The 23,655-nt window shown below is 44.8% G+C and overlaps 1 protein-coding gene across 1 annotated transcript; it reads right to left on the bottom strand.

Moving 5' to 3' along the window:
* Positions 1-765: 765 nt before the first annotated feature.
* Positions 766-21,562, bottom strand: KLHL6 (kelch like family member 6). The gene is made up of 7 exons (XM_057432975.1): positions 21,190-21,562; positions 15,794-15,959; positions 11,131-11,580; positions 8,563-8,800; positions 4,973-5,175; positions 3,791-4,004; positions 766-1,730 (listed from the first exon to the last, which is right to left on the bottom strand). Exons 1-7 carry the CDS (start codon positions 21,447-21,449, stop codon positions 1,432-1,434), a joined length of 1,830 nt encoding a protein of 609 aa, XP_057288958.1. The 5' UTR covers positions 21,450-21,562; the 3' UTR covers positions 766-1,431.
* Between the last annotated feature and the right edge of the window lie 2,093 nt (positions 21,563-23,655).

Below are 23,655 nucleotides of genomic sequence, written 5' to 3'. Positions count from 1 at the left end.
GCGTGACCTCTTCAGTGTTTGTTTTCCTTTCTCTACAACTGACCCAGATGCTGGGACCTGAGATTCGTGCCCTCCTGGCCTGTTGAACATTTGCCCCTTCTGGTACAGCATGTGATGGTCCCAGGAATCAGGCTGGGAACAGTACCTGGAACTATTTTTCTACCCAGCACTGTTCTGACCCTTTGCATTCCAGGAAATCCAACCCCATGAGAAACATCCTGGGAGAGCACTGCCACCCAGTGGGGATGGAGGCACGGATGCGAGCAGCTAGGGACACTGGACTGCACTTGTGTTCAGCGACGGGGAGAGGAAAAAGCCTTGTAGGCAGCACAGTAAACAACCCCAGAATACAGTAAGAGGGAAACTAGGTTTTAGAATCCCAGACTGGCTTGGGTTGGAAGGGACCTTAAAGCTCATCCAGTTCCAACCCCCTGCCACGGGCAGGGACACCTTCCACTAAAGCAGGTTGCTTCAAGCCCCATCCACCCTGGCCTTGAACACTGCCAGGGATGGGGCAGCCACAGCTTCTCTGGGAACCCTGTGCCAGTGCCTCAGCACCCTCACAGGGAAGAATTTCTGCCTAATGTCTACTCTCAGTCTCCACTCTGTCAGTTTAAAACCATTCCCCCTTGTTCCCTCCCTACAGGCCCCAATCCAAAGCCCCTCTCCAGCTTTCTTTAGCCCCTTTAGGCACTGGGAGCTGCTCTAAGGTTTCCCTGGAGCCTTCTCCAGGCTGAACCAGCCGCATTCTGCCAGACTGTCAGGTCTGTTTTGGTCTGCTTTATTAGAAAACGGCTACAATGAATGTTCAGTGGAACCAAATTGGTGTTCATTTGTAACAAGGTTTGCAAACCGAGATGAATGGTTTTGGTCACGCAGAACTGAAAAACTAACAAAGTATCTTCAAACAAACAAACAAACCATTTTTAACTTAATCTAAGGTGCCAACCACTGGAAAAAGCACAGCTTTGGAGGAAACTACATTGCATGTCATTGAAGTTACAAATCTTTCGTTCCAAAAGCATCTTCCCTTTTTCACTAGTAGGTGCTGCAAATCCAACTTAACACAATAAATAGCTGAACAAACTTCAGGACCAGGCTGAGCCAGTTCAAGCATGTTTCGGGACAGACAGAGCTGGGAAGTAAATTTTCCAGCTACACATCACATTTCTTTGCCAGATTGGAGGTATTGTGTTGGCAGGAGTAAACTACAGCTGGTCCCTTTGTTTTTCTGTGGAGGGAAGGAATGGAGATAATTTAAGGATATACTGTACAGGGGAAACAAGGGCTGAGCACATATACACATACTCCCCAAAGGACTCCAGTGGCACTATTTCCATCCAATGCTACCTGCAGCTATAAAACCATCACCTTTGCAGTCTGTGCCACAGGGACATGGAAGTATTGAGTTCCTTTGCAGTTCTCCTGCAGTCAGACAGAAACTGCCCCGGGCACAATCCTGCGGTGGGTGTAAGACTTCCTGAGGGTAACACTGCCGTGATGAGACACCCCCCGAGGCAGGACACACTCTTCAGTCAGCTTCTGAGTTTCAGGGTCCCAGCACAGCACTGTTGCAATGACTTCATTCTTTTCGTCTCTGCCGCCAGTGATAAACAGCTTGTTGTTGCAAGGAGAAATCCCACAGCTGGCTCTCTCATGGGTGAACTGGGTCACCAGGCACCATGTGTCCTCCTGGGGGCTGTAGGAGTAGAGCGCTTTCATTGCCCCACCTGGAGAGGAAATGGATCATATGGATACAGATGGTTCGTATGGAAATGGTTCATACATATTCCTGTAAGAGGTTTTAATGAAACCACCCACTTCAGCAAGGCTCCATTCCTGACATGTGTAAGAATTATTTATGCCCTAAAGCTAAAAAAAAAGCAAGGTCACAGGATACTGTATTGTTTTGAAAGCCAGATCCTCAGAAGGCCGCTTATTGTTCATAAGGCTGTGGAATTTAAGGCCAAAACAAACCACTGTGGTCACGCAGTGTGAAGCACAGTGCACCCAGCCACAGACCTTTCTCATACCTGCTGCTTTAGAAAAATACAGTCTTGTTCAAAAGAGCTTAGACCACCAAATGTGGTAAGCTGTAGAAATGGATACATGATTTTTACACTGACTCCTCTAACTCCAGTGCCCTTCTGCCTTGGGCTGGCTGTTTTCATACCCCCTTCCTCATTTAGGGGTTTGTCAGATGGAAGCAATACTCTTCTTATGGGTATGCTAAACAGAGAATGACCTTCAGTTTCTCCATGTTTCCCAAATCTGCAGTCATTCTTGAAACCTTTTGTGCACCTTTTCCCATTTTGTGGGGTCTTTTTGTCTTGAAAAATAGCCAATACCTCAATAGTCAAGAAAGGCTGTGGAAATACATTCCCTCCTAAGAGTCCCAACAGCCAAGGGGTTCTTATTCTGAAATTTGCAGGGACTGATGTGTCCTCTATAGCAGCTGTATAGAACAGGGTAGGGAAAACCTTGAAGCCATGGTCTTGTTGATAAGATGTGACAATGCCTGTGATCCTTATCTGCCAGCAAAGGAAGCATTTACGTGTTTAGTTATAGTAAAAGCTGCTGGTTTTGGCAGTACTAGCCCAGTACTTGAAGGATGATCAAGTCATTGTAAGGTGACTTAAGTTCTGTTTCCCAACTGGAGCAGACTGAAAACATACACATTGGTAGTTACAGTGATTCACCTGGCAGTTGGTAATTCATTGGTCTGGGTAATTTGATTGCTTTGGATGCAGTAACCAAATGTTCTTTTATCTTTTAAACTTCAGGTGGGGCTGATTTCTATCCAATTGAACTAGATTTGTCTCTCAGATAGGTAAACAACAGGTTTACTGGTGGATGTTCCTGTCTGAGAGGTGCTGAATGAATGTAGCATGAGTATTGTGTCAATTTTTATCAGGAGTTGTATCAGCTAGACCATAAGTCATGCCTTCTTTTTCTGTCTGTCATCCTGTACACAAAGGGTGAGGTCAAGCCTGTGCTGAGGAGAAGCACAAGGTATTTACACACGTAGAAGTTGCATGCATCTATATATGTGCACACAAATGCAGGTTGTAAATCTCCTGTCAGAACACCATTTATTATTTGATGATACTCTGGTTTTATGCCAACCCTCCCTCAGCACAAGACTGATTATACCACAAGTGATCAATCTCCTGCACAAAGGCTGAGAGAGGGAGGGGAATCTTTTCAGAGTTCATGTTTGGAAACAAATGCTCCTCTTTCCTTCTTTCAATTCTTCGGGTGCCACCTGAAGATGTGTGCAAGCTTCGTCTTCCCTCTACGGTTCAGATCACCACTATTAAACTCTTGTTCTTGCTTGATCTTTGCTTCCAATTCTGACGAATGACTGAACTAACCCCAAGTGTGATCTAGTGAATAGGACAGGGTATCAGTCACTCAGTTGCTCTGCTCCCATGACCTACTCCTACTACTCATATCCCTGTACAAATCCTCCATGCAGTGGGCTGTGTAATGCCCTTTATGTGACATGATGTAGCCATGAGGTCATACCCTTGCTGCTGCTAACCCACCTTTGGATGGCTTTAAGCTGTCTCTGAGCTTGCTCCAGCTTCCCAAGACACCTACCACACTAACAGGGAGTTTGACTTGGTGACTCTTCACTACTGTTTGTGAATGTGCAGGATTTCCTTTCCCCACTAAGCTCAATGAGAAGAACCAGATGACCATTTGATTCATAGTCTGTGGGTAAAACGAACACACAGAAACAAGCCCTCCCATATCTGGAGGGAAGGACCATTAATGCATCACTTACCCACAACATAAATGTGGTCCCGGAAACTTGCAGCATTGATGCATTTGGCTTCTACTGGCATGGCAGCTTTCAGGCTCCATGTGTTGGTCGCAGGGTCGTAGCACTGAGTCTTGTCTGTTGCCAGTTTCCCATTGGGTCCTCCTCCAATCACATAGAGTTTCTTCTTGTAGCTCGCTGCTGCAAAGGAGCTTACATTGACCACGAGGGGAGCGGCCTGTGTTACCATAAAAAATCATTAATAACCGTCTGAAGTAGTCAGACTGATGCCTACATGGTGGGAGCCTGCTGAATTTGAAGTGAGCCATCCCTTTAAGAAGATCAGCAGGGTTCAGAAGATGACATATCTAGGGCTAAGGGATAAGTATGTTTCTGCTTTTTCTTAAGACTGTAAAACCCTTAATAAAAATATTATCTGTTCAAATGCTGTTATTAAATTACATTATCAACAATTCAAAAGCTAGGAAATGTCAAAAACACCCAAAATCTCTTTTACATACTTACGAACATTGAAAAAAAGAACATAAGAAACTTACTGGGTCTGACCTTTTTACTTGTAGCTGTTATTGTTAGATTCCTCTGTGTTGCTTTGCATCCCCTAAAAACTAGGGCTTGTATCTCCCGTTATGATACCTAATCTCATTACTTTCATGGATTATTGGCTGCCTAATACCCTCTTCTCATTGGCTGCCTAATACCCTCTGCTCATTGCCTGAAGTGGAAATGTTTCTTCTTCCACCCTGTTTACCCTGAAACCTGTACTTTCAATTTAAATGTATAATCTATACCTGTATATAATGTACAGGTTGATATATACGTTATATAGATATATAGGTATATAGATATGGTATCAGAGCAGTAGTTTTCAGCCTATGCTCTGGCTCGTATACACTATATTCTTACTGATTTATGGACTACTAACTTTAAAAGCCAACTAAGAAAAGGAAAGTTCGGCATTAGATGTCTCCTAGGCAATGTTTGGCAGGCAATCCTGTGACTTTTACTTTCTGAACGATATGCATTTCTATAGAAAAAGTAGTTAGGTATTTAGTGGTTTTACAGACCAGAAACACATAAAAGAGTTGTACTTGATCCTGTCTTGTTCATTTTTATGGTTCAGAGCCCTGACATTTTCTGATTAAAATGTTCCAGATGAGTACAGTGTTACGTGAGGCAGCACCTTACCTCTGACCAGCAGTTATGAAAGGGATCATATGCTTCCATGCTGTTAATTCTCTGCATGCCATCGAACCCACCAATGACATAGACTTTGCCACCCAACACAGCCATTTTATGCCTCCATCGCCCAATATTTAGGTACTCAATTTGTATCCATTTGTTGATGGAAGCGTTGTATTTCCAGACATCATGTTTTGTTTCTTTGCCACCTGCAGTGTATGTAACACATGTAAATATGATAGTATAGCTTGTATCTACTAAAAATCTCCGTATGTTTACATGCTAAAATGTTCTCTCACAATAGAAAATACATCATTGGTACTTATTGTTAGCTTCTTCATTCCCTACACAAATGGCCCCTTCTGGGCCTGCCCAGAAGATAAATTCTGTGTTTAGTTTATTGAATAGTGAAGGAAACTGACCAATTTATACAACCAAATATTCAGTAAAGATAAATCACTGTTCCTCACTTTACCAGACCACAACCACTTTCATTTTAATACCAAGTGAATGACCAAACACACACAGCACAGCCATCTGCAGGTGATTGTGGTGCACCAAAAGGGCTTTGCAGAATGCTGCCAAGTCACAAATAAACATAATTTAAACAAGATAGTAGAGGATGCTGCAGGTGGTAGTGCCACATCCCATGAGGACAGGCCTGCACTTGGTAACTGCCAGTTTGTGCAGGGTAGACCCAGTCAGCTGGATCTACCAGAGCTAGTGGTTTACATGGTAAAAGACTTGACTCTGAACTCTAACCAACAGTAGTCCTGCACATCATGTTAGTTTTACTATTCAGCCTTGGGAACATATGGCTGGGCTCTAAATTTTGTACCTTTCCTGCTATTCTCTTTCTCTACTGACTTGGATGTGATTCATATATAGAGTGAAGATCAGAATTGGACCCTGCAAACTTATTCTAGAGCTGACTTGCAAGTGAATCTTTACTGATGCAGAGAGCAGTGTTTTAAACAAGACTTTGGCTTGCATATCATTTTTGGCATAAATGCAATATGAATGGATCCAGTTAAGCCTGAAACCACATTTACAGACTGAGTAGTTTATTCCGTCATCTGCAGCGTGATTAAACATTTGCTTCACTGGTGAATATACTGAAAAGAGAATTCATATTCCATTGAGAAAGTGTCTGCCTTCATTTGTATTCTGTACTGCAGCCAGATCACTGCAAACTGATGGATCTAGTCTCTGGGCCAAACAGCAGACTGAATAGGAGAGAATTAGCATGCTAGAAAAAGTCATTTCTAATGCTTTTGTCTCGGTATTTTTCACATTTACGTGTTGAATTTTATTTGCACTCAAATAGCTGAAGTGGCTGAGGAGTCTGAATGCAGCATTCATGGTTACAATGGGGCTGAGAGACTGCAGGTGTTCCCCTTAACCCTCCTTTGAAATTTCGCTTTCACATGAGCTTGTTCTTTCCTGCACAGGCTGAAACCCTGGTAGGAGCCTGAGCTGGACCAGGCACATCAGGCAGCAGGGAGAGATTTTTGGGACAACTGGAGGCTTGTCTTGTTTCTGTTACATCCCTAGGCCAAAGCTCTTTCTAATTTGAGGAAGAAATGCAACTAAATTAGTAAAAAGAAGAGTGAGTGATAATTCATGTCATTTTCAGTTACGCTACAAATGCAGTGTTTCAAAGCATTTAAACTGGTGGGGGAAATGGTAATCTAAAAGCAGTTATAATCTTGTGCAAAGCATTTTCCTATTTCTCAGATGCTAAAAAGAGCAGGGAAGGTGCCAAACTCTACCAAGACACTGAGGAAGTGAGCACATGGGAGGGGAGATCAATGTAGGAAAGATACAACTCAAGTTAGGAAAGAAGCAGCTCACAGTTGCTACAAGAAAGAAAACAAGAGTAGATGGACATGCAGAAGGAGGCAGATGTTTAATCAGGATTGGGACACTAATTGGTTTATCTGGAAAGAAATGACTAATGACTTTAGTCCCCTCAGACTTTTATTTAGGTGAGAAGGGTGAAAAGGACATTAGGAGAAAGGCTAAGAGGGAATGGGGAGATGGAATCAATGATAGGAAATTAAGCAGAGAAGGAAGAGGAGCTGGCAAGAGCTTCGACTCACCATAGACGGGAAGGTGTTAGCCTGGCCTGAAGGCAGCCTGGATAGACCATAAAAGAAAAGCAGAGAAGAGACACTGGAAAGATGTCAGAAATGAAATGAAGCAAAAAGCCTGTGACCCTGAAAAAGGGGAAGGGGTAAGAGATTAAAGGCAAATGGAAAAGAGACATCTCAACTCTGAAAAAGGGGAAGGGGTAAGAGATTAAAGGCAAATGGAAAAGAGACATCTCAACTCCAGCAAAAAGCTTGTGACTTTGAAAAAGAGGAAAGGGTAAGAGATTAAAGGCAAGTGAAAAAGAGACCTCTCAACTCAAGGGTGTGAATGTGTGAGGGCTGATCCCTACTTGGGATGTTTGACTTAGATTCCCCCCCTACAGCTAACTTTTAGTAGAGGGTCTGCTGGCAGAGTAAAAAGAAATTCCCTATGATGGGCTGAAAGGAAAAACCTCTTTTATTCATAACTAAGGAAGGAATAATCTAATTCTTATCCCAGGATAAAGATTTAATAACCTTTAGATTGGAATGAGGTAATAAAAATACTTGGATTCCCAAAAGAAAGAATGCCACAGAAGATATATGAATAAAGGCAATAGACCACTATTCATACTTTAGCAGAGCATTCACACTTGGCCCTCCTTCCTCCTTTCTACTCTCTTGTTTTAAGTCAGCATAGAATCTGGTAGATGATTTTGCAGGGAAAATACCCTGCCCAAGGAGGCACTGCTCTCTATCATTGTCTTTGACGTGACAGGGATTGAAAGCTTGTTGTCACTTTTCCTCTGGAAGGAGCTCATCAAACTTGTTTTTGACAGGCCATCAAAACCAGCTGTCAAACTGACAGTTGTGCATTTAACCTTTTTGATTGTCAAAGTAAAAACGTAGCTGCAGGACCAAACCCCTACATAGAACTCAACTACAGTTGTGTGGGAAATCCTGCAAGTGGGATGTTCAGACCCATGGGGTTTCATCCAGCTTTGACAGCTAACATTGCCATTAGCAAGTGGGCACTTCCAGAGTCCTGCCTGATGGCTTTTGAAGTGCTCCTTAAAGTGCAGTTTTTAGGTAGCAGCCAAACAGCAGTGACGGTTCCCTGCATGTTCTTGACTGATTCTTGCAGAATGAGTCAGATTCTGGCAGTCTTTTGCTTATCCATGTGGAGCTGCAAATGGACTTGTTACATGAAGATGCTGGAGCAATTATTCTTCATTTTATGTTGGGTAAGCACAGGGTCACTGAGTGCTTTAGGGTGCCACACCCAACTAGCCATGCATATAGATTAATATGGTTTGAAAAGGAATCCTGTGCTGAGACCAAGGCTAAGCAGTATTCAGGCACATCCAAGTGCTTCCCTGGAGCCTGTTCAAAGCCAAAGCATTGGGAACACTTCTAGTGCTTAATTCTCCTAAAGCTGCTTTGAGTATGATCTCAATAAAAGCTGGAAGCAATTGTTGAGAACCCCTTGCTCCCCTCTTCCACTCCCAAAGCCTTGTTCCTTACCCGAAATGTAGACTTCGTTTTTTAGGGTAATGCATGCAAACTCCACCCATTTCTTAGTCTCGTTCTCCATCTCCTGCTCTGTGGTTGGTAATTTTGCTACTTCCAGGCGGCTTCGCCTCAAAGGATCCAGGCAAGTCACTTCTGCTACAAACTTCTCATCTTTCGTACAGCCCCCTATGATCATAAACACCTCAGACTGGAACTCGTGCATCCTGGGCTTGGTTCTTTCTGTAATAATCTAAATGCAAGTGAGACAGGGTGAGTACACAGAGCACTTACACCTGCAATTACAGAAAGGTCTGGTGATCTTTCTTCTGATTACTTCCTTTGCGAATCACGACTGGCTTACATCACCTCAGCCAATTATCAAATGTTTTCTAAGTTCAAAGCCTGGAAAGCATCCTAGCAGCATTCAGTAGAGGTTGCTGTATCCTTCTTTCAGTAGGATTTCTCCAACACTGGACTCGATTGCTTGTGCCTACCCACTAGGACCCTTTCGGATCCTCTTGGGAGTTCCCAGGGTGGCACCATAGCTATGAAGCTGAGCGGTAGTGACAAGGCTGGGTGCATGTAAAACAGGTGAAAAGGACAGGGTTCGTTTGGGCTGACAGAGTAAGGGCAAGGTAGGAGGGCCCCAAGATTTGTGTATGGCCTGACAAGTTTGGAGAGGGCAAGGCTGCAGGTAGCACTAGCAGAAAACAAGCACTCTCGTTATTTGTCCTGCAGGGATATGTTGAAGTCTCAAAGCAGTGACAATTCTCAACTGTGGTTTGGGGTTTTGTTTTATTTGTTTCTTTGTTTATAATCCTTATTTTTAAGGCCAAATTAGAAGAATTGCTTAAAGCCAGGCTCTGAAACATGGTCTAATTTACTGCCTGTTGGCTCAGTTTATTTATCAGGTCTTTGTTTCAGGGACACAGGAATAAGTCAGTTCCTGGGTAGATGTGCACCAGGAGCAAAGAATGCAGGGGGTGCTTGGAAACTTGTGTTCTGTTTTGAGCAAATACTTGCAAGCAAATGGAAACAAGTGCATTAGTGTCCCAATGTATGCTGGCTTTATGCTGAAGGACAGAAGGAATAACCTTCTTTATCTTCCCCCACACCCCATACTGGAAGAAATGCAATGTAAAAGGCATGGGGAGCACATCAAGTTGTTCCTCTGCTTATGCTGTACCACTGGGCATTTGCCAGTTTTCAGATCCCCAAAGTCTGGTGGGAGAGGTCTGCACTTCACTGCAGAAATTGCAGTTGCCATTGGCTTGCCCCAGAGAAGCAGTTTGTGGACCCACAGATTAAACGCTGCAACAGTACCAGCTTGCTTAAAGTTTTACTCCTTTTTCTACTTTTAACATGTTTCTATAAATGGACATAATATATCTGTATTAACAAATATTATTTACACAGACATTAATCTTGCATTTTCCCTTTGTTTAGCAAATTCTTAGGCAATAAAAACCCCAAAACCTTTGTCTCGGAAGTTGCCAGGTTTCAGAGTTCTGTTTTTAACCCATCTGTCACCATTGCAAGGCATCAGCCCCCTTGAAGGTGAGTGTCATGAGTGTTCAGCCCTGAGCAACACTCCCTTTATCTACCCCACTTGGACCTGACGGTGCTGCTGAGTACAGCAAGGCTTCCCCAGGAAGTTCCCACCAGACTGGCCCAGGTCAGTACATCATGTACTGTCTTACACAGTCACCAGCACAAAGAGCCCTCAGTCTCTGCCTCCTGCCAGTGACACATCCAGTGTTAGTGACAGATGCACCACATGCTCCTGAGACCTCCTGCCTTCCTCTGGCTCTCTGACTGAGGAGGCACATAGGTTTCCTCACTTGCACGCATACCTTTGTTCCTGTTGTGAAATCTGACCTCTGGTGGCTCTCCCCTCTACCCCATATTTTGGGCCAGGATATGTGACTGATACCCAACTTTCCAAAGAGGATGGGCATTTGAAGAAGTGGAGACCCACCACAGCCTACCTTGAGCAGGCAGGACAAAACTTGACTGGATGTCAGGGTGAACCTGTCTCTTTGGGTGCAGGGACCTCTGCAAATGAGGAAGAAAGGCAGACCTCTCCTCTGGGAAGAGACTGTCTTCTTCAAGAGAGTTTCTCTCTTCCCCCCCCCCCCCCCCCCCCCCTGCGTAACAGATGGAGATGTTACATATTCAGATTGAAAGAGTCATTACAGATTGTGGTGGAGTTTAATGGGAAACTTACTCGTCCTCTCTTAGGCTTGAAATAATAGCTAAAAGAGCAAGGTGTCAGGAGTAACGTTGTTTGCCTTTTTACTAGGATAGTCACCTGGCATCTTTCACTGTGCATATGAAAGCTTGAGCTCGTATGTTCATAAAGCAGTACACTTTAAAACAACCTTCCAAAAGCTTTTCTAAACTCTCTAAACCAGCAAGATAACTGGTGAGGCCCACCTGTACTTCTCAGTAGCACCACTTAGTGAAACTTCAGCGTGAATACCTTTTTCTGCCTCATGGTACTGCTCCTTCCGATGGGATTTTCAAGCGGAAGCACGAGACATTTAGAAAGAGCAGCACTTACCTTCCTTTTTTACTCACCTCATTGCCTGACAGATGGTACATTCTTGCTTCCTGGAGCAAAGGAAAGACATCTGGACACTGTCTGATGAGTTGGTCAGCTTCAACCGTCTCTACGAAATACCAGGGGTCCAGGAGGGGCAGGCGGACATTCTCCAGCACACAGGGCAGGAGAGGAAGCCTTTCTGACTCCTTGTAACGAACCCAGTTCATTACGGTTTCGAACACTTGTGCCTCTTCTGTGACATAGAGGTCATCACTCTTCAGTGTGCTGCAGAGGATGTCAGCGGGCAGCTCCAGGAACTCCTCGTAGTTCAGGACCTGGGTGAAGTTCTGAATGATGTAGCTCTGCACTTGCTGCTTCAGGCTGTGCAGGGAGTGCGCATCAGCCAGCCTTAGGATGCCAACACAGTTCTCCGGCTGGAGGGCTTCCGTGAGAAAACTGGCACAAGCATCTACCATGCGAAGGAACTGTGGGCAGAAAAAGCATGTACAAGCACAGAGTGATTACTGGTATGACCATGTCACAGGAGAGCTGGGTCCCAACCCAGCAGCACATGAAATCAGTCATATGAGGACAGGTATCACCCAGAATCTGAAGTCTGAAGTTAAAATGTCTTCTACCCACAGTTTTATTCTCCCTCTGCACCCATATTATTCATTTTCCTGTCTCTTGCAGGACAGCTGACCTGTGACGTTCATGAATTTTACTTTATTTCACAGAAGTAAAGGGTTTTCTACTGTTCCACTTCCCTCCATGAGATCTCAAAGTACTAACAACCATGGAATTACAAAGCACAGATAAGGCCCCCAGATGTGAGATGTGCTTTCCCTGCTTTATCTTGCATGTCAGCTTGTATCAGCTAGGAGGGTGTCTAGTTTTGGAGTATTTCAGGTTGATTTTGGAGTATAAGTATTTCAGGTTGATTTTGCCACTGAGCAGTGCAAACAGCAACATAGAGACAGATGGGTCAGAACTGATACTGTGCCTTTCCGTCCATGTTTATTTGCATCCTTTCTTCCATCCAGCGTCAGCAAACAAACCGTTTCAACTCATTCTGCCCCACTGGGGAAAGTTGCACAACACTGATTTAGGGGCAAGGAGGAAGCGAAACAGTTTTGAGCACTGTCCTATGTAGATTTGTTTCAGTAATTAGGGTAGAACTTTCCAGACCCGTCAAGTGTCACGTTGACACATTTAGACTGTTTACCAGAGCTGAGTGATCGCAGACTCTGCACACAGACTACCTGGTTCCTGTTTTACATTTAGATGTGGTCAAGGGTTTAGAGAAATGCAACTGCCTGATGATCAAGGGTATGAGAAGGTCTCACAACACGTTACTGCTGTTGTGATATAAATAAGTCAGTGGCATGCTGTGGCACTGCAGCAGACCTCAGTGCCTGCCCCATTCACAGTGCCTGTCCTCTGAGCTAGCACAAGGCTAACACTTTGAACCTAACAGCATATTTCTCAAGGATCTGGAAGCACTTTTCCAATACAGGGTAGCCCTGAGAGCTCAGGCAGGTTAAGCCCTTTAAAAGTTGGCAGTACCTAGATGCAATCTGGGATTTACCAAGGACACTCATCAAGTCAGCCACAGGTCCAGGAATAGACCCCAAACCAACGTTCTCGCCTTCCTACAACGCCGCCACTGCAGAGTGCTCTTGTTATTTATACATGGCTTGCTAAGAGTATACTCACGAGGTGAGAGCAGAGTTTTCTCCCATGCAGTGCACACTGGTCTAACAGCCACACAGGCCCCACTGACCACGCTGGGGAACTGTGTTTGTGGCCAGATGAATGTGGAACTGCAAGGTGTGGGTGTAAGGAGCGATTCCCACCAAGGGCTTAACCAGAGAGCTTGGACCGCTCAGGATCGTGTCAAAGCAGGACTTTCCCTGGTTGCTGCTCCCCATCCCCGTGCTGTGCACTCACCCCAGCGCTCCCTTCATTTAGAGACAAAACTCCCCCAGGCTTCCTGGTCATGCTTCAGTCGGTCCCATGAGAGCAGGTGACTCAGGAGAGCACCCTGATACCCCTGAGCCTCTGCGTCATCGGCTGATTATTCTTTGCAGAGCTCTAAATTTTCTTCCTTCCCTTCTGCAAGTACCCATCCCAGTGCCATTTCAGGCATTTTAAAAGCCATGTTCCCCTGGAACAGTTTCTCTATTAACTGCTTCCTTCTCCTGGCACCCACTTGAACCCAGATTCGTACTTGCTAGAGACATCCCCTATGCTTACTTGGCCTCCACTTAGCCTTTTCTCTGAATGATAAAATTTATTCATAGGATCATACAGTCAACTAGATTGGTAAAGAACTTTAGGACCATCAACCAAACCAATCTAAGTCTTTGCTTGTCCAGTGTTGATTCAACTATCCAGTATAAGCAGTGCCAGCAGCCCTGCCTCCTGCTATAACCTTGTAAGAAAGGGAAGGGGACAGTGCATCCCAAGGGCACTCCACAGCAGACAGCTGGCCAGAGAAGGGGCACAGCAGCTCTTGCAGGGTGGCTTTTTAGGAGCTGACAGCTCTCTAAGTCTTTGAACCCATCTCTGACCTGGAGCTGCCCAGAAGCCCTTCATGAGCAAATGACATCTTCTTGGTTGGCATGGCTGGCACTGTGCAGGGCTGCAACAGAACTAAGCACTGTCCTGCTACAGCCACTCTGGTCGTCCTCTGCTGAGTGGCTGTAGGATGGTTTTCAGGTAACTGGCAAGGTATTTTCCCTATAGTCCCTGGTTCAGGAAAACACATTGATGGAAAGCACTTTGGAGGTTGCAGAGGGGCTGGATCCGAGGTGGTCACCAGCCTCGCAGGTGTGGTGGCTGAGCAGCCACCAGCCCAGACAGAGGAGATGACTGTTGAACTCATGCTGCAACTGTGCTCTAGGTGGAAAAGTATGTGTCTGGGTCACTTCAGGGTGAGGCTTAGCTGTTCAGCAGCTCCCTGTTCCAAACCTGCCTCCCCAGGAGACAACATTCTCTGTGCACAAAGCACATGGTGATAGAGACTTCTGCTCTCTCTCAATAGCCTTCTACTTCTGGCTGCTGTCAGTTTTGGGTGCATTTGGTCAAAACTCATTGGAAGGGGCTAAGAAAAGGCATAATTATATAAAACCTTTTCAAAAACAGTTCCTAAAGTGTAGTATCTATGTTGGAATATCTAGAACTTGGCAAGTTACTTCTTTTGTGGTACTTTGTCAAGCCTGAGAGATTGAAAAGAGGCACTGCCGAAAATTGCTGCTAGTCAGATAGAACTGTTCTATTTGGAATGTGGTTTTCTCCCATGTCATTAATTGGAAAGGAACGAATTTCCCAGACAGAAAATGTTATAGTAAATTTCAGAATTAATCTTTTCAGCTGTTGATACATTGAAATGAAACATTTGACACTTTCAGCTGTTTCTGTTTGTTCATCAGCATAAATAGTAGAGACAAGCTGGCAAAACACTAGAAGGTACTAAGTCTTCTTTTACACAAAACACGTTTTCAGCCAAGTATCTCACCCGTGTTGTATAGTGTGAAGGCTTTAAGGCCTTCTAAATCTCGACAGTATCCAAGATGGTTGCTGTAAGACTTGGGATGGCTGCTTTTAGTTGAACATTCCTGGTTTTCTAGGTTTTTGTAGCTTACTCTTGCTCATGGCACCCTTACAAATGTATCATTGCTTTAACAGTGTTTGATAGTTTTCTTTAAGCACCAGCCTTGGGAATCAAATTTAATTTAAATGACAAATCGGGAAGATAAATGACAAAATGTAAGTTTATACTTTGATGGCTTCAGAAAACAAAACAAAACCACAAGGAATGATCCTAAGGAAATAAGGTTCAGAAGAAAACAAAAATGTTCTGAAAATGAGCCAGAAGTAACCTCTGAGTGCTACCAGTTACTGTTCTGCTTGAAGATGTCAGTCAGTTACTGCATGCTGGCCCCAGGCGACATGAAAGCAGCACCATCTTTTCTGAGTTACCTTGGGGAGCACTTTGTGAATACTTTCCCTTCTCTCCATGCAAGTACCAGCTCCCATTACCCCAAAAGCCACAGGTTCATTTCAGAGCAAAGCCTCATGTGTAAGGTTCAAGAATCTGAAGTTCCCATTAAGCTGCGATGATGGAGTGAGGTGTTTCTTGCCCTCTGTAATGAAAAGACTGGACACACATACATACATTGGCACCTGGCAGGTTGTGCTGGTTGCAATCTGTTAGCAATTTGCAGCTTTGTACCAGGGACTGTAATTTGGTAGACCTCACCGGTGATTTACAGGGCACGTGAATACCTCATGGACCAAAGGCTGAGTAACACTGATTAAGTCTGACTTCCCACAAAGTCCCAGGTCATGACTAAGACCCTTTACATCAAGAGCCGTACAAACTAACTTTGGCTCCTGACCCTCCATCTCAAGGCGATAGAGAGAGAGAGACCAAGTCAGCTTCCTGCTCTGGCCAGCCATGCCAGCCACAATACACTAACTCTTCTGGCCTGGAGTGTGACCAGCCTTTGCAGGCTGACCTGAACCTTATGGAGCACTGTCCCAGCATCACAACCCTTTGTACCACAGTGTAAGTATGAGGCAAAATGCTTTCAGAACCCATGAAATCGGAGAGGTTTGCAGTGTGTGAGCCAGGGTAAGACATGGTGTTGCCAGAGCAACAATACTGGATCCTTGCATTTGCATTATCTGTACCTGAAAGAGGCTGGCAGCTTCCAGGACTTTCTGTACATTTTGCTTTGTGATGAGCATCTTGCTGGTGTAGGTGTAGTCCAAGAGTATATTCATGGTTTCTGCATCAACTCCTTTAAGTATGATCTTTTCTTCATATTTCTCTCTTAAATCATTGCAGAACATGGCTCTGAAAATAAAAACGTTTATCTTTTACATATCCCAGCCAGGATGAGGCATTCTGGAAACATTTGGTTGTATAGATTTCAACACAGAATACTCTGATTTTATGCAATTATTAGTCCTGTAGCAAAGTAACAAAGCAAATCCTTTTGTCACTTTTGTACCTCTTTACTCATGAGTTTCATAAGACATACACACATGATGGATACCCCAGAGCTGAGCCCTACAGTAGACCTGGAGCTCCATGGAAGCAACAGGCACCTGGAACCATTCGCAGGTGGTGCTCTGTATTGCAGAGCAGTTGTGATGTCTAACCTGCTGGCCTCTTACACTCTTTCTCTTTCTAGGCCCAGCTCATTAACCCCAAACCTTCAAGCTGCTGGCATTCTCCATACCTTAACACTTAGCACATGTACTTCATAACCCTTAGCCAAGTCAATACCCCTGTGTTTCCAAGCTTCAGAATGCTGCTTAGGCTGACCCTGAGGGCTGTACCAGATGCACATGTGTGATAGCCTCACCCCTAAGCTTCCCAGCATATCTTTGACCCCATTAATACAAGGGATGGGCCAGGAGAGAACGGCTTATGGATTTTCGTCTAATTAAGAGTCTGACTTTTCCTCTGCTGAAGTTTGGGAGCGTCTGCTTGGCTTGTAGAGTTGGTACCTCTTGGCTAGAAAAGTACTTGAATAATCATTAATTGGAACCACTGTTAGCCAGAATGCAGTGATTTAATGAATGTTTATGCCACCTCTTCTTTGGTGGATAATACTGTACTTGAAAGGCAGTTGCCAGTTTGGCACTAGTCAGATATTTCGTGGGGGATAGAAATCAGAAATGTTTCTAAGAGCCATTTAAATACACTTTACATTGTGATAGCTGCGAGGTGAACACACATATCTTCATCTGCATTTCCAGTGCACAGCTGTAAGTATTTCTTTTAATGCTTTTGTTCTTATTTAAGAATTTGATTGCTCCCATCTTGTTCACTGCAGAGAGTGAGATTTTACATCATTTGGAATCTGGCCAAACAGATTAGGATCACGTTGGGTCCACTTGTAACTGCATAGGTGGAAAACATGTGCAGATCTAAAGTGTAATTAGAAGTGCTCTTTATCCTGCATACCAAACCCTTCTTTATTAGTCATGTACAATGTTGACAGGACAGTGCAACCTGGGAAGTGGCTGGAGGTCCAAAGTCTTAGGCCATGCTTTTCTTGTAAAAGCGGTGCCAGAATGAAGCTGTCTGATTGACACATCTTCCTGGAACCAAGATGTAAACAGTTTTGATTGCTAAGTAGTTAGGCATGGTGAATGGCAAATGGATGGAAGATACCAGCTGCTCGTTGCTCTAAGAGCTACCTCTTCCTTGCCTCAGCAAAGATTTCATAGCAAGAGAGAGGCAGTATTAGTTATCACAATGTAGAAAACTGATATAGATATCTCCGTATCTGTTGGATAAAAAGACCTAACTTTTAAGCAGGAAACTTGGGCAGAGAAGTTCCTTGCCAGAAAAGATGTTCAGCTGGAATTCTTATTTTCCCTTCACGCATCTCAGCCGATGGAAGGTTTCTGATTCACTTCCCATTGGGAATGGGGCTTCAACCCACAGAGAGGAAGGTTTGTACAGAACAGCCCTTTCAGTTGCATAGGATTGATAAGTGCCAAATGCTTCATCTGAATGAGAAATAGGCCGTTGTAGGATGCAGGTGTTATCTGCTCTTAGTTCTTTTATCTCTTAAACTGGTGACCCCAGTCATGTATTTAACCATCCCTGTCAGGGAGTTGAGAGCTCTCACTTCAGGCCTGCAAAGCCAGAGATACCATTACTGAGAGATCAGTTTGATGGAGATCAGTTAGAGATATCCAGTGTTTTACCATCGCAAGGCTGCTCAAAAACCAGCCTTGGGGTTCTGGTGGAGGCTTTCCACAGGGGTCTTGTCAAAGTGCTTTCACTTATCTGTTTCCTAATCTGTGAACCTGTGTTAGAGCTGTCATCCACTCCTGATCTCACAGGGTCTGGATTTCTGTAACAGGGCTGCAGCCTGCAGAAATCAGACACCCAGAGCACTGTGCTCTCCCAGCAGCACTCCTCTCTAGAAGGTGGGAGGGCTGAGTAGGGCCAGTCCTGTCCAAGGAGAGCTGACTCCTGTAGTGGCCTGCCTTCTGCCCAGATGGAGCGAACTTATTCCTACCCTGTGTGCTGATGGGAAGGAACACCGTGACATCTCTCAGGACTAATCAGGCTGAACTTCTTTCCTAGGGATTAAAATGCTGCTTCTCACCATTTCTGGACTTACCCAGAGAGGTGTGTGATTATTTTCTCTGGGACTCAAAGTCCTTCAGATGTGGCTACTAATTCTGTTTTCTGTTTCCATGGTTCCTGTCCCTGTGTAATTCTAAACTAAACCTTTGAACCAGCATTTGCTCTTAAGAGATGCAGATCTGAAGTGAGGGCCTAGGGCCAAACTTAGATACCTGAAAATGAACAAATTTAGAAAAAGCAGGGAGAAACTTCAATTAAATAAGTGAGGGGTTGCAGTTTGTAAAGCACTTTTTAAGCACTCACCCACACTGGAGTGCCTGTGCTTGGAATTATGAACCTGACTTCAACCGACCATCCTGCAGTTTGAGGATGCTCTGGGAAATACGGCTTCAACCTCTCCCAGCCCCATTTTCCCACTACTTTGGGCAGTGTAGGAGTAAAGAACTTCACCTTGGTCAGCTTGTATCTGTCTGCTTTGTTGCCTTCATCCAGGTAACTGCTTTTATGTCTGGAGATGCAGGGTGTGTCAGAAGTACTCGTCTATCTACTCTCAAGCAGTGCTGAAGGAAGGATGTAAGAAGGACATGGAACTGTTGGAGTAAGTCCAGGCCATGAGGATGATGAGGGCTGGAGCACCTCTGTATGAAGACAGGATCAGAAAGCTGGGTGCATGGCGACCTTAGAGCAGCTTCCAGTATCTGAAGGGGGCCTACAAGGGTGCTGGGGAGGGACTCTTCATCAGGGACTGTCACGATAGGACAAGGGGTGATGGGTTCAAACTTAAACAGGGGAGATTTAGGTTGGATATAAGGAGGAAGTTCTTTCCTGTGAGAGGGGTGAGGCCCTGGCACAGGTTGCCCAGAGAAGCTGTGGCTGCCCCATCCCTGGCAGTGTTCAAGGCCAGGTTGGACAGGGCTTGGAGCAACCTGGTCTAATGGAAGGTGTCCCTGTCTGTGGCAGGGGTTTGGAACTGGATGAGCTTTAAGGTCCCTTCCAACACACACCCATCTGGGATTTTAGGACTAGAAGGTGATAACTTTGTTTAACTGTGTTTAAGTCAGCTGCTTGCATTATGGCACCCAGCACTCAGGAAGGGGGTTGTGTAACATGCTGTTGCAGGGCAATGAAGCCCATGACGCACAGCGTTCCTCTGCATTGCTCCCATGCATGGGTGTTGGAGTCCCTGTAACGGCATGGGAAGTACTCATGGGAACAGTGTGATTTAAGAATTTCTTCTTTCTTTGGGCCCATGCAGCTTCTAGTGAATTACAGTGAGATGAAACAAGCCACTTTGTGAGTAGCAGAACTAGAGCAGCTCAGTTCCCTGCAGACTTGTGTCCTCCTTTCCCTCTTCACAGTAACCTCAGCTTCCCCTTCCTGAGCCCTCCATTCTCGCTCGCTATTCCTCTCACACACATTTCGCTGTCCCTCTCAGGACACTCAGCTCTGTGCTTTGGCTGGTTCTGGGCGCTGCATGTGTATGTGTTGGCAGCCCAGGACGTGGTGCTCCTTACCCAGCTGAGCACCACAGGGTCTCAGTCCTGGCATCTCTCCTCTGCCTCCCTGCAGATTTCCGTCAAGCTTTTAAAGGTCTGAAGATTTGATTTTGAAGAGTTTGGGATTTTCACCCTTTGCCAAACATGATGGAAATTAACCCAAAGAGTTGTGACAAGAGGCACTAACAGGCAGACAACGTGATATAATAAATCTCAACTCATGGAGCAGGTAGGCAGACCCCTAGTACATGTGCAACTGCCTTGGGATGAGATTCCCTCCATCCAGGTATCCCCCTTCCTTTTTAAAGGATGTAGCTCAGGGCTCAGTGAAAAAATGGCCAACAGCAGTTATCAGAAAGCTGTCTTGCCTGTCTTAAACTGCTGAAGTCCCTTCTGACTGCAGCACCTCAGCGGAAAAGGAATTGTTTCTTTCTTTTGTTCAAGTATCATTATGGCAATTCTGATTGTAATTTGCATCTGCTCTCCTTCCTGCACAGCAGTGCTGGTAAGAAATATTTGGGCATCTCTGCTTTTAGTTGCACATTCTCACATGTGCAGTATATCTAGTCTAGCTTTGGAAGTAACACCTATCTCCATATATTCACAGAGATTATTATGAGATGATAAAAGCAGAGCTTTTCTCCCAGGCACTACCAGCAAACTTACTAGACTCCATTGAAATTAGCTTTCTGCTCGTGTCACAAGTGGTCACAGGTTCTTTTTTCTCGTGTTTCCTCTGTAGCTCTTCAGTCATCTGACCACTTTAGCAGTTAAAAAACATCACAGCCATGCAAATGGAATTGCCTAAATGGTAATGGAAGATCTGTGTTGAAAATGATATCAAGTTCCTCTGCCTGTCTAAAATTTGTTCTTGCTGGCCAGTGGTCTCAGAATATTGTAATAATACTGAATTAAAAACACAAGAAGATGAAAAGGAGAGTGTTAAAAGGTAAAACTGCCTTCAAGGAGGTATTTCCCATTGCGATTGCTCTTCAGAAACCCTAGGAAAGATGGAAAATTCCTTCTCTTTCCTCCTCAATAATTTTATGCAATCCATATTTTTACCACAGAATGGCAATCGGTTTATCAGGTTTCACAAACCCGCTCCTATCTCAATTAAAACATTGTGTGATCTGAATGAATCTCTTTGCCTGAACCCCAAACAGACAATACCAGGGGCTACAGATACCTGGTAACAAGACTATTTTCTCACCCACTTGTCTGCCAGCCATTCTCTGTTTCTTTGATTGCCTCCAGTGGATGTGCTGAGTGCTGGTATCAGAACTCTGGCAAATCCACAACTTGGCACCTGCCTTATTTAAGCCTCCAACTTTTAAAGAGCTGAAAGGTGTAAGGCATTCCATATTTGTAGAGTATAGCACCCGGTTTGCGCTCCTTGGAGATCTACATTTCCAGCCTAAGAAGTAAAGTAAAACCCCAGTCACGTTGTCGGGTTTGTTTCTTACATGCCTTACCTGAAATAATTGCTTGCTGCCGCAAGGACCACTCGGTGACAGGAGAATTCCCTGCTGTCCACACACAGGATGACATCGGTAAGGGAATTTTCAAGCCGAAGGTTCTCCAGGCCATTCTGGAGCACCAGCGAGAGACCCGTATCATCAAACTTGACCTTTTCACCACTCGAGACTTCCACCAGGGCCCCCATTTTCGTCGAACACTCATTGTCCAAAGAGATCTCGGGCTCCTCAGAGCTCTTCTCCAGCGTGTCCCCCATTCTCTGGCCGGCACTGTCTCATTCTGTTGGTGCTTCAATCTAAAAAGAGCTCCTAAGCTTCAGACAAGTCACACTGCAGAAGTTGGGCGGATTTCCTGTCCAGAGGTCTCTGCTTATCTATAGCTGTCACACACACATAACAGGAAGCCTTGCACTTTCTCATCCTGTTAACACAAACAAAGGCTGGGTTTTTTCAGTGAATTTCAGGCAGTATCAACGTGTTTAGAAAGGACTTAAGATGCCCCTGGATGTGAGATGATTACAAGTGACAGGGAAGGCCTGCTTCCCTCCCTCAAGCCAGTTCCCTGGCTGTTATCCGGATCTGCTGGTTGTAGTGATGGGTGCACCATGCAGCCATCGAGGCAGACTGGGCTGCTAGGAGAAAGGGGGTATTATTTTAAATGTATTTTTCCAGGTATGTGATGATTCAACACTGAGCTGGTTCAGGGTTTGGGTTTGGTTTTTAATACTATGCTCACATATTCAGAAAGCCCTCCAAGTGGCTGTTTCTGTCCCTCATAGCATATTAGCTGACAAACACTGGATGGCTTTTCTTTAAGGCAACATTCACATAACACTCTCCAGGCCATGGAGCGGCATCAAAGTTCTTGCAGCTGATGGTCTTCAGGCCACAGTGCTAGGTACAGTGATGTCCTGCATGGATCCACGCCATAAACTCTGGCTAATAATGGAAGCTAAAGGAGAGAGCTTAGGGAACGGTGGGGATGCTGCAGGTGTGGACCCTCCAGCAGGACAGGAGCACACAGAGCACAGGGCTGAAGACTTTACTGTCACCTGGGACTGAACAGGATCTACTTGGACCTCACCTAGATGAGAAGCTGACCCAAGCTGACTGAGATAATAACCCACACAGCCTATTGAAAGTAATAGAGTAGATCCCCTGGCTTGCTTAGGAAACTCTCAATGCTGCTGGGTTAGAGAAGCACACCCCCTCTCTCCCCTTGAGAGGAATGCAGGGCTAACCTCTAACCTTGGTAGCTTGAGTGCTAAGCAACCTTGCCTTTGTGATACTTCTTGGAATCCTCATTTGGCCAGTCCTCATAGGTGTGTTGTGTGTTTGGTTTGCTTTTGTCTCCAGCTTGCATAGCTGAACTCACAGTGTTATGGGAAACTTGCCTTAGAGGAGGGAGGTGAAAGCAGCATTCGGAGAGAGCCAGATTTAGAGGGGTTTTGTATAGGATGGGATGATCAAGGGGAAGGAAAGCAAAAATTCTTACTCCTGCTTTCTGCCACCTCCTTGTAATGGGTTTTTCCTCAATTTGTGTAGTCTGTTCGGTGCTTTGGCTTCTTCCTTTCCCAGTTGATGTGAATGTGTTTCTGCTGCCTTTTGTGCTAACTTTTGCCAATGAATGCTTCCTTTTTGAAAGCAAGTCCCACCTTTCCACCAAATACTCCTCCAGGAATGCCATCAGAAAATGAAGGAACCCCCTCAAAAATATCAGGTGTGCTTTTAAAATCACAATATTTTAACCTTATCTTGGGTCACGTTCTCTTTGTTTATATTGTTATGACTTTTGACCTCGTGGAATTCATCTTATCAGGCTTTACTCTGATGGTGAGAAGCTTCATATTCGCTTTGTCCGTTTAAGTGAAAGCTGAGATTCAGCATCAATCACTCGACTGCAGTTACTGCAGCTTTAAACAAAGCATTAATAGTTGCAAAAGCTGAAGTAAGATTATACTGGCTGTGAGTGCTGGGAACGGAAGCCCTGCAGTAACTAGGTCGGTTGGTAGCTGTGGTATTGTCAGCCTGCTACCCATTAACTGCACTGTAGAAAGGACCTCAGTAGCTCAAGCAAGTGTTGACTAGTAGTAGCAGTGATCACTATCTGCAGTCAGTCTCCTTCTGTGCCGTTGCCAACCCATATGATGTGGTTTTAACCCTTTTCCTGCCAAGCACCTCTCCTCCTTTCTTCTTTTGTTTGTCTGTTTTTATCAGGCTGCTTAGTGTTTACAGAATGCCTTGCTCGGGGTTGAATCCCCAAATTTAGTATCTATTTTATTATCCAGGCAAGCACCAGGCCAGCGCTGAGGTGAATACTGGGTCTTTGCAAGTATAAGGGAACAAACCCAATATCAGGGAGCTGCTTGTTTGAGCTGCTCCATCACCCAAGACTGCAGCAGCAATGTTATTCAATTCTGGGGTGAATCCAGCTTATTATTTCATGGGAGCAGCTTCCAAATA

This window comes from Pezoporus wallicus, unplaced genomic scaffold, assembly GCF_028554395.1.
Source record: "Pezoporus wallicus isolate ANWC-B61680 ecotype Strahan unplaced genomic scaffold, APGP_CSIRO_Pwel_v1 contig_15, whole genome shotgun sequence".
Classification (NCBI taxonomy): Eukaryota; Metazoa; Chordata; class Aves; order Psittaciformes; family Psittacidae; genus Pezoporus; species Pezoporus wallicus.
This window is presented reverse-complemented; position numbering and strand designations above follow the sequence as displayed.

Excerpts from the sequence above, each read along its gene's own strand:
- KLHL6 (XM_057432975.1), bottom strand. The coding sequence starts at position 21,449 with ATGGGGGACACGCTGGAGAAGAGCTCTGAGGAGCCCGAGATCTCTTTG. Across the intron at positions 11,581-15,793 it reads AAGCTGCCAGCCTCTTTCAG|TTCCTTCGCATGGTAGATGC; the intron begins GTACAGATAATG and ends TTCTGCCCACAG. Across the intron at positions 8,801-11,130 it reads ACCATCTGTCAGGCAATGAG|ATTATTACAGAAAGAACCAA; the intron begins GTGAGTAAAAAA and ends ACTTGCATTTAG.